General features: G+C 33.0%; 1 protein-coding gene across 1 annotated transcript; it reads left to right on the forward strand.

Annotated features, from left to right (window-relative positions):
- Positions 1 to 701: 701 nt before the first annotated feature.
- On the forward strand, positions 702 to 11,819 carry LOC122268300 (uncharacterized). Its single transcript, XM_043056119.2, has 2 exons — positions 702 to 899; positions 11,214 to 11,819. The coding sequence occupies exons 1-2, from the start codon at positions 729 to 731 to the stop codon at positions 11,409 to 11,411; spliced, it is 369 nt and encodes a 122-aa protein (XP_042912053.1). The 5' UTR covers positions 702 to 728; the 3' UTR covers positions 11,412 to 11,819.
- Positions 11,820 to 11,954: the final 135 nt, after the last annotated feature.

The following is an 11,954-nucleotide window of genomic DNA, read 5'->3' on the forward strand; positions in this document are numbered from 1 at the left end:
AATGATGAGAAAGATTTTTATCTCTCGAAATGTCATGGTGAATTATCTGATAAAGCTATAAGAAAAATTAATAGTGGAAAATATATTTTTGATTTTAAAGGTAAAAATAAATATTACGATTATGAATTACATGTAAAATAAAAAACGATATTTTCAATAAGGTACAGGATTTTTAATAAAATAAAAATTATTAATATAAAAATAAGAATTTTTTAATATACTGATTTTGTTTAATATTTCGTATAAAAATGTAAAATATAGGCCTATTTTAAATTTTTTTATTATAAAAATAAGAAATTAATAGTAGTATATAGGGAAGGGCAAAAGTGTCCTGTAGCCCCCCCTATATACTACTTACAAATTTACTTAGTGATTCTGAATTGTTTAGAATCTGTTGCAAGGTCATTTAGCACTAAAAACCGAATTAAAACAGAATATCTTATACAAATGACTGATAAACATTTGAGCAACCTAATGAGAAAAGCTGATGAAAAAATATATATAGAACGTTTTCCATGTGATGGTGAAGCAGAAATGTTCAATACTTTGAAAATTAGAAGATGTTAAAAATGTATTATAATTAACGAATTATTTTTTTCCAAGTCTATTCGCGTTTTTTTAATCTTTAGAAATCTCATTTAACTTTTTGAGATCTCACCCTGTTTTTGAGAAAGGGTGAGAAATTTTCTCTCATTTTTTTTCTGTAATGAAAACACTGCTCTTGTAATATGTCTTATGCATATGTATTCTTATTACAGATAATAAAGAAAGTTGGCACACAGACAGCTCTTCTAGATGCTGATGATCCAGTTTCACAACTTCATAAATGTGCTTTTAACATGAAGGATACTGAAAGAATGTACCTTTGTTTATCTCAGGAAAGAATCATACAGTTTCAGGTAACAGATTTTTTGTTTTGTTTTACAAAGTTTGAAAAAAACTCCTGATGCCTTTTTCAAAATTAACTTACTTAATCTTTAATTAGATTAATTTATACATCTTTAAGTATAAACTCTCATGTAATTAATAATTGTCCCTTTGTTGAAAACAGTAGATATGTTATAGTTCAATATTTTTATTGAATTCCGTAATTTTTGAGGATTGTTTTCAGTATGTTTATGTAATTTTTCTTTAATATCTAAAAAAATATGCTTTAAAATTCAGTATTTTTTAAAATTATATATATTTTTTAAAAGAGAGTTTATGTGTCTAAAACAAGGTCAAATTAATTCATGTTTTAGCATTAACATTAAGTGATTTAGATGAGTTATTTATATCAGAGCTCTCACGGGCCAGGTAGAACTTGGAATTTTATTCTGACTCTCAAAAGCAGGGAATAGTCTGGGAAAATTGCATTTTTTTTTACAGAAACCTGGAATATTCTCACGTCATACCTGAAAAATAACTATTATTTGAATTATCAGTAACTGTAATCAGTTATTGAGATTAGATTGAAATAATTTCAACATCTATTACAATTAGTTATAAAAATTCCACATTTTAGTGAAGCTTTTCTATGTTAGCATTTTTATTCTCTGATATTTTTTTGACCACTAAATCTAATATAATTTACACATAATCTAATATTTGACATTACAAATTTCAATGTTTTTTGATGAATAATCGCATGGCATATGTAAAATATGGTCTGGATTTACATTGAAATATCTGAAAAGTTCAGGAAATTTTCTAAATTTAGTAGGCAATCCTGTTATATTATACATAGTTGATTATGTTAGTTAGAAGTAAAACACTAAGAATTATCCTTCTGAATTTATAGAATTTATTATTTTCAGTCATTTTTGGAGCTTTAAAATGTAACATTTCCTTTTATATTCAGTAAAAATATAATAAATGAATAAATACAATTAAAATACAAGATATATGATTACTATATTACTATATACACTTATCTTTGAATTGATAATTATATTTTGTTTGCTTGCTAGTTAGCAGTTTATGTGCAGCCTCTATGTGTCTTCGTTTATTTTTATTTCTTCATCTTTGTTTTATTTTTTACTTTAAATAAAATTTAATTAAAAAATTTAATATAATTTAAATAATGTGCAAGAGATTAAAGTTATGTATAATATTATAATAGTAATTACAAAAAAATAATTAAAATGCAGTTCTTTTATTACATGGTAATTTTTATCTTAAATATTGTAGAAAATAAAATAGATTTTTGGTGAAAATGTCCCTGTAAAGGTATTAAACGTAAAACACTTGTGGACCAAGTAAAAATTTAAAAAACTGTTGACAGCTATTCTCAATTAACAAGAGTTCAAGTAGCGAAAAATTTAAATCTCCCCCACGTTGCTACGTTAAATTGCCAGAAAGACATCTTAAACTCTTCTTGTTCCGGTGCATCCCCAGAAAGAAAGAAAAAATAGTGAAAAGAGGAAAATACGAAGATTTTGAAGAAAAACTGATGTGGTTTACGCAAGCAAGATCCTCGAACATTCCTGTCAACGGAATTCGACTTAGAGGGAACGCCTTAGAGATTGCGAAGAAATTGAACGTTGACTTCGCCCCTTCTAATGGATGGATTGATCAGATGAAAAAACGAGCTGGATTTGCATATAAAACAATTAAAGGAGATTGTAAAAGCGTTGATTAACAAGAAGCTGAAGAATGGAAAGCTAAATTTCCTGAACTTATTTCAGGTTATCAACCAGAGGACATTTTTAACATGGATGAATGTTAACTGTTTTTCCATCTTTTACCCAATAAAACATATACTTTTAATTAAAAGTAAACACTGCCATGGAGGAAAAAACAGTAACAAACATTTAACACTTCTAGTTGGGGCTGGTATGAATGGTACAGAAAATTTACTGATTTTAGTTATTGGTAAAACGAAAAATTAGTGTATTTCTAACCTTCAACCGTTTAAGAAGTTCTCCCATTTAATAAGTTATTTCTTTCCCTTGAAAAACTTTTTTAACTGGTTCCACTGTAGTTAATTTTGCTCTTATTATTATTGGTAAAGAAAGTAATATAGAAATAATTCAGGGTTTCCACTCCTCAGGGGAAACCTGGAAAGTACAGGAAATTTTAAGCTTTTCTTTACAAACTGGCCCCCAGGGGCACACTCTTGTGTGACGGGCACGGCGCACCCGGGGCCCCGAGCTGGACCTGAGCATTTTTCTATTTCTCTCTTGCGACGGTCCTGTTTTNCCTGCGACGGTCCTGTTTTGAGTTTGACTTTCATTATTTATTACATTGATCTAGTGAGCAAATATTTATGAGTTTTTATACTTTTGATTATGCATTATTTTTGTTGCATTTATATATATATGTATATTTATTAATTATGTTCCACTTCTTCATTTGTATTATATTTATTCATTAAATTTTCACTCTTGTCGTGGTTGCCAAATTGACTGGTAAAGGGCTTTTCGTCTTTGTTTCGGTTTTATGTCGAACTCACCACCCGCGTGTTCGCCGTGCGTGGAGACCCGTGTCCCTGGAAAAGGGGATCCTGGTAGTTGAGGGGCATCTTGGTACCCCAACACACTGCTTTGGCCCCTGCTTCAGATACACGGGAGTTGCATAGTGATCCGTATGCATCAATCGGCTTGTCACAAACGTCATCTGATGGCTAGGGTCAAGCCCGGGGTCACTTACTGGGCACCTCGTTAAGGGTGGAGGCTGCTTCAGGGGTGACTTACGGGCGTATAGCTATTGGCTAGCATCGGTGTTAAGTAGCGAATTTCTTACTGTTACTTACATTCCCTAAGTTGGACTCCGTGGTAGGTAGTGCAGTTGATAGTGGAAGTTGATTATTTTTTTCTATGGTTGAAAATAAACAGATGGTGCTCAGTTCTGCACACCGAAACAAACAATTTCCTCACCTAGTTTCAATCTTGCTAAATGCACAAATTACGACCCCACTACAGAAAAATTTCTGATCTTAAGCTCTACAGAAAAGAAACTCTCGTCTATGTCACCATTTTTAGTTCAAAAAGCACTTGAAGCAAATATTGGTAATCCAAAAAATGTCAAACAGATTCCATCAGGATACTTGTTAATCGAAACTAATTCCAACAAACAAACAGCTTCACTTTTGAAATTATCTGAACTCTGAAACGTTAAAATCTCAGTAACCCCTCACAATACTCTAAATAAAGGTGTGATCTCTGATAAGGAGTTATAGATGCACGGCACATAACCGTTAAAAATGGTCCAGAAATAGTTACCACTCAACACATAATCTTAACATTCAACACTTCTTTACTACCTGATGATATTAAAGCAGGGTACCGAAACTGTAAAGTTCGCCCATACATTCCCAATCCTCTCCGATGCTTCAAATGTCAAAAATTCGGCCATTCTACGAACAAGGAGAGGAAAAGAGACTTGTTCTTGCTGCAGTGAAACCGGTCACAGTTTCAAAACCTGTAATCAGCCAGAAAAATGTACTAACTGTCTTGAATCTCACTCTGCAAATTCTCGTCAATGCCCTAGATGGAAACAGGAAAAACAAATACTAAATATAAAAGTAATGCAAAACTTGTCATATTTTGAGGCCTAAAGCAAATTTTTAAGCTCACAACCTAGACTTAATGTTTCATATGCTTCAGTGGTTAAAACTCCAAAAGCAACTAAATCCATAGGTATACAGACCGACAATAGTGAATCTGAACTTCGCAATACAAAACGCACAGTATCACCCAAATGTCCAAAAGCTCTGACAACAACTCCTTCTCAGATATCCAATGCGTTAAAATCAAAATCTGCACAAACTTCTCTGCAATCCAAAATCTCAATCCCATCAAATTCTGATCAGTTATTATCTCAAAACACTAGTAAAAACAGTCAATACCTGAAAATAACCCCACAAATGGTCAATGTTCTTCACAAAAAATTAACTCAATCCCCATTGGTAAGTAAACCGAAATATATATCTAAAAGCAGACAAAATCGTTTTAATAAAAACCGAAAAAAATTATCAAATAACCAACAGGATCAGCTTTTATCGGATACAATGATTACAGACAACGAGAATTACTCAGATGCTTCTCAAAACTCTCAAATGCAAATAGAAAAAGGATTGGAAACTCCAGAAAACCTTAAACCAAAAAACATTAAAAATAAAAATGGCCGAGAGACTTATATAATGGAATTGTCGTGGGTTTTATGTTAATTTACCATGCGGAGGTGTATCTCTCTTGATTTCAAAAAGTTATCCATTTTCGCCTGTTCCCTTGACAACTACCTTGCAAGCAGTAGCAGCCCAAGTTACATTTCAATCAAAACTCATCACAATATGCAGTCTGTACCTTCCACCAAACCAATCAATATCGCAATCAGATCTTAACAACCTAATAGCAGAATTACCAGAGCCGTTTATAATCACAGGTGATCTAAATGGACATAGCACAACTTGGGGCAGTGATACTACAAATTCTCGTGGGAATCAAATTGATACATTAATAGACGACCACCAACTCTGTTTACTAAATACGGATGAAAAAACACATTTCCACTTTCCATCTTGTACATTCCATTCCATTGATTTGACACTGTGTTCACCACACATTTATACCCTGTTGCAATTTTTTGTTTCGAATGACCTTTATCATAGCGACCATTTTCCTCTAATCATCAATATTTTAAAACCTCGGAATACTAGTACAGTGCATTTCCCTAGACTGCTAACACATTTAGCAAATTGGTCACTTTTTCAAGAGTCACTAACATTCAATGAAGAAATTGTTGTTAATGGTAATATTGAAGAAGCTGCGCAACATATTACAAGCTCTCTTATAAACGCATCTGAAAATTCCATTCCATGTACTTCTACTAATTTACCTAAATATCCAAAACCATGGTCATAGCTGCCAAGTGTGCAGATTTTATCGAAACGGTTCCGATTTTTATGCCTTGTTCCGCTAATACGATTTTGGGTCAAAATGTTCCGATTTTTCATCATAGCATAATTTTTTCTTTTACTCTATAAAGCGATCCATGCCCGATTGGCGAAATTCAATCAAGTCGCGTTATCACTTAGCTCCGCCTCTAGCTACATTCATATATTTGATGACGTATGTACAGGTCGCTTCACAGACACCAAGAGGAAATTTTAGCTTCCTGACTCCTTCTCTTTTACTTACAATCGTACCGGTGTTGAATGTTTACTCGGAACGCATCTTTTCGATTTGAGTTTAGCTTTGAATGTTTTTCCACGTGGTAATCTGAAAAAATGTCAACAGTTTGGCAAAGTCAGTGTTTTTGCGACAATTATAGTGAAGAATTTGATTTCATCAAAAAATCAAGAAAGGGGACATCGTACGCATTATGTATTGCTTGCAATACAGACATGGCGGAAAGTGTATCATTTCACACGGGAAAACAGCCAAGCATGCTACCGCATATACAAATATGAAAAAGTCAGCAAAAATTTCTGATTTTGTGTCGTCCACTATTGATCTACAATCAATTGGAAGTGAACTATTGTTCACAGGATTTCTCCTTGAACACAATATTCCGTTAACTGCTGCAGACCATGCATCAAAGTTGTTTTGTGCAATGTTTCCAAAAAATAAGACTGAGTTTAGGGGTAGCATTTTTGGCAGGCAATTTTGATTTACCAAGTCCCAAATGATACAGCCTTGTTATAGACAAGTGTTTGATGAAAAGTTTTTAAAATCAGCCAAATCTGCTGCAACTGTAGCACTTGACAAGAAGAATTGATTATTTTTTTATATGTGTTTATTGTCACATATGTTTGAGTAATAATTAAATATTTTGTTTTTAAATATGTTTTAAATCAGCTATCATTTCTGTTTAATTAGTTTGTTGAATAATAATAATAATCAGAAATCTTGTCAGTTGATATGTATTATAATCAATAATAATTGTTACATTAAATCTTATACAGTTACAATTATGCAAACATTTAGAGTAAAGAAGTAAACTTTAATGTCGCGGCCGCATGACGTGTTCCTATTTTTTTTTCCTGGCCGGTATGGCATGGTGGAACGAAGAATGCAGACAAACTCATAAAGCACAAAGACGAGCCTGGAGAATATTCCGTCGATACCCAACTATTGAAAATTTAATTCTGTTTAAAAAATTGCGTGCACTCGCTGGGAAAACTAGAAGACAAAGCCAAAGAGAATCTTGGATTAAATATATAAGTACCATAAATAACAATACGAAAGCAAAAGAAATTTGGACTAAAATAAAAAAAATATCTGGACACTACAACCCTTTACCTATTACGCATCTTGAAGTAAATGGAAATAAAATAACAGAGATTAAAGAAATAGCAAATACTTTAGCTGAAAGTTTTTCCCGAGCCTCTAGTACAGAAAATTACTCTCAAACTTTCCAAAAATACAAAACTCAAACTGAGAAAAATGTACTTAAACCCTCTGTTGAACCTCATAATGACTACAATTCTCCTCTAACAATAACTGAATTAAAATCTGCTATTAATAAATGTAAAGAAACATCTCCAGGGCCTGACAAAATTCACAATAGTATGTTTAAGCACCTCTCTGATACCCATTTGGAAATAATTTTAAAACTGTTTAATAGAGTTTGGCTAAATAGACAATTCCCATCAATATGGAGAAAATCATATATAGTTGCCATTCCTAAACCAGGTAAAGACCCTATGCATCCTACTAATTACCGACCAATCGCTCTTACAAGTTGTCTTTGCAAACTCCTAGAGAGAGAATAATAAACGCAAGGGCAATATATATTTATTGGAATCTCGTTGTATTTTATCTAAGAGACAAAGCGGATTTCGCAAATGTAATTCAACAATTGACAATGTAATGCTCTTAGAAACTGGTATACGTGAAGCGTTTTTAAAAAGACAACATCTTGTGCCGATATTTTTTGATATTGAGAAAGCGTATGATCGAGCGTGGAGATACGGCATTTTAAGGGACCTTTTAAATTATGACATTAATGGAAATATGTTTTATTTTATTAAAAATTTTTTAACAGACAGGACATTTCAAGTTAGAATGAATAACACTTTATCTGACACTTTTAATCAAGAGGAAGGTGTTCCTCAAGGTAGTGTCATTAGTGTAACCTTATTTCTTATAAAAATAAACGATATTTTAACCACATTACCATCTACAGTTGACGGCAGGTTATTCGTTGATGATCTGCGGATCTCCTGTAAAGCATCTCATATGCACACTATCGAAAGACAATTGCAGCTCGCTATTAATAAATTATCCCAATGGACTGAGTTAAATGGTTTTAATTTTTCTACAACTAAGACAACAAGTATACACTTCTGTCGATGACGAGGGCTCCACCCCGATCCTGAACTGTATCTCAAAAACTTCCGCATTCCCGTTTTAAGCTAAGCAAAATTTCTTGCTTTGATATTAGACTCTAAACTCACTTTTGCATCTCATAGTAAGCACTTAAGAAAAACCTGTGAACTGAAATTAAATTTACTTAAAGTTTTGACAAACATCTCTTGGGGTGCAGATACAGATGCCAGGCTCAAAATTTATAGGTGTATCATTCGATCTAAACTCGACTATGCGAGTTGTCTGCGGATCAGCTAGAAAATCTGTTCTTAAATATCTTGACACCATCCATAATTGCAGCAACAGGAGCATTTCGCACATCACCCATAAAAAGTTTAAACGTTTTATATCATGAACCAACTCTTGCTGAACGACGAAATAAGTTAACATTGCGATACTATTTTCATGTCAAAAGCCATCATGTACATTGCATGTTTTCATATGTTACAACTCCATTTTATGAAAGATTATTTAGTAACAGACCCTCTGCAATACTGACTTTTGGTTTGAGAGTAAGAAAGATTTGATCTGACCTAAACCTAGAAGACTTTAATATTTTACCTGCGAGCGAATTAAGGCCTCCTTGGGACGTCATTTCTCTCCAAACTATTGATATTTTTAACAATCTGACAAAAGCACAAACTGCTGCTGACATTTACTTACAGCTTTTTAATTCACACCGAGAACAATAAAGTGATTTTAATTCCATTTTTACAGATGGCTCTAAAGGACTTGACCATGTTGCAAGCGCTGTTGTTGCCCCTATCTCCACAATATCTGAAAAATTACATTCAAAATGCTCCGTATTTACATCTGAATGCCATGCGATTTATCTGACTCTTCAATTTATTTCTTCTCAAAGGTTGAAAAACTGGATAATATATTCAGATTCAAAAAGTGTCATAGTTGCCTTACAAAATAAAGAACTGAATACACATTCTATTATAAATAATATTTTAAACCTATACAGCAATTTACTCCTAAAAGAATATGCCATAATTTTCTGTTGGGTGCCAGGCCATGCTGGCATTTCGGGTAATGAAGCAGCAGATAAAGTGGCTAAGTCAACAAACAATGTAACAAACAACCCCCTTACCTACACAGATATCAAAAATGCAATTGACAATGAACAGTATTTACACTGGCAAAATGATTGGGAAAATGAAATAAATAATAAATTTCATGACGTTAAACCTTCTATTAAATCTTATAAAAGTCTAAACATAAGTCGAAAGCAGAAAGTAATATTAAATCGCTTGCGCATCGGTCACTCTCGAGTAACTAATAAACATCTTTTATTCAACGAAACTGCACCCGAATGTTCTCATTGTAGAGAACAGCTCACTATTAAATATATTTTAACCAAGTGTAACGAATTTAAAACACAAAGACAACGCCACTTTGGTTGCTTTAATCCAACATTGGCTTTATTAATTGGAGATAAACCACACAATAACATTTTTAATTATCTAGGGGACATTGGTTTTTACAAATCAATTTAGCTTTAATTTATAGCACAATGTTTCTTATAAAACAAGTTGTAGGTGCGGTATGGCCAAAAATGGCTTTTGCGCCAATAATACTTAATTAACTAACTTTACAAACTGAGGAAATACAGGAAATTTTGTTTCTTATTTTCGTTTTTTAAAAAATGGTGACCACTCAGGGTGCAATCTATGGCATATTTCAGCTATACTAAACTATTTAATTTGCTCTAGCATTATTTGTTTTAAATATGTTCAGCTGTAACCTTTTTTCTCTAAGTTTCTCCGGTAAATAAATTTAGTATAGTACAATACAGCTAACACAAGAGTAAAATGATTGTGTGTTTCCTCTTACTATATTGTGTATAATATCTACAGGGAAAACACAGAATTTTTTTTTTTTTTCAGATTAGAGTGTGTCAACTCTGTAATTGTTTTGTATTATTTTATTTAATAATTAATTAAAAACATTTTGAATTGTAAGGTATACAAATTTTTTTTATCTCTTTAAAAACTGTAATTGTATGTAGAAAGATACACACTTTGAGCAAAATCAGTTGAATAGTTCCTGAGAATTGGAATTTTAAAGAAGTTTTTATGGTTGAAATTCGAATTTCTACAGAAATATTTGACCAATTTCATTCAAACTTTGTATTTTATCATCCAGCAGCGAACTTGCTTGTCTGGTGGCCTACCATCCAGTTCACTGTGATACGTGAAGCCAACCACAGTTTCGCTTCAAAACCTCTCTCCTCTCATCTTCGCAATATACCTTTAGGGGCCCACTGAGATCCCTCCTAATTGGCCTATAAAAATTTTATTCGACAGCTATGTTTGGACCATACTTAGGTTCCGAGTTCCGTATTCATAATCTTAATTCCGTATCCGGCTTGCACCGACTAGAGTGCTGACGTAAAATATCCTCAGTGGTAGACGGATTTTGGGTTAGAGTCCCCTTGCCTTCTGGCTAACCATGAGAGGTTTTGGTGGTTTTCTTATCCATGTAACACAAATGCGGGTTAGTTCTATCAAAAAGTCCTCCACGAAGACAAATTTCTCTCACTACTTGATTGAGGAGTTCCTTTGTCTTTTGGAGGGGGTGTAAAATTACAAGGCTACGGAGTTGAACATTATTAGGTGTAAAACCACAAAATTGGGTCGGCTGTTCAACGACGGTTATAAAAAGGGAAAAACATTAAAGATTATAAAATATAATAAATGCAGTAATGTACCAAAAAATAATAAAGTAATTGCATTTCCTTTCATTAATATTGAATTTCTCATAATAATTTCATTATTAATTATGGTGAGCTTTAGCATAATATAAAAACCACTTTGGAAATTATCCTTGCAGAGAAAAAAAATTGGCAGTTATATTGTTATTCTCTTTTTTTGCTTTGATTTGTTAAAATTTTTTATTAATGATATTTGTTTTTAGGGAAACGATTATTTTGTACCGATTTGTCTGGCACCACCCGAAGAAATCCTTGGAGCAGATTTTGTTGAGCACGACGTCCGCCACAAAGGTTATAACTACGAAGTGATGATGACTGAATTGGCAAACCTGGGATTGAAACTCCGACATCCTCGAATCCACAATCCACCCAGGAGTCAGTGGGATGATCATCTAATCTAATCTTACAGTAGATTGAAAAAGTTTTCAACAAAAGTGACACCTCAACAGTGGACCACCCTTTGCCTAACATAACAATCGATCTTCCTATCTCGACTGGAGAACATTTCCTTATAAGGAGCGATTGAATGACAGATGGATGCTATTTATCTTAATTTATTATCTATTTGCCATAAAAGAAAATACTTGAATTTTAAGAGAAAGGATAACAGACCTTTTCAATGATATTAGAAATATGTGAGTTCTTGAAAAGATTCAGAGATGAGCCTCGGAAAAGTGGCAAATATGTAGTGGATATAGTAGTTTTTTTCAGCCGGTCAAGTGTGTTTAACGAGAATAGACGTCGTTTAAAATAAGAAATATTACCATGGAGTAGTCTTGGCATTTCAATAAAACACAACTAAAAAATTATTGGGTGGTGTGTTTCCTTTTAATTACTCGTTTAACTGCTACGACGTGTATAAATGACGTGTTGGGAGAGGGGATCGTGACCCGAAGTTAATAACATACGTGGTCAGAGCCGTCTTTGGGCCCTCCCCTCCTTCC

The sequence above is a fragment of the Parasteatoda tepidariorum genome, unplaced genomic scaffold (assembly GCF_043381705.1).
Source record: "Parasteatoda tepidariorum isolate YZ-2023 unplaced genomic scaffold, CAS_Ptep_4.0 HiC_scaffold_958, whole genome shotgun sequence".
NCBI lineage: Eukaryota > Metazoa > Arthropoda > Arachnida > Araneae > Theridiidae > Parasteatoda > Parasteatoda tepidariorum.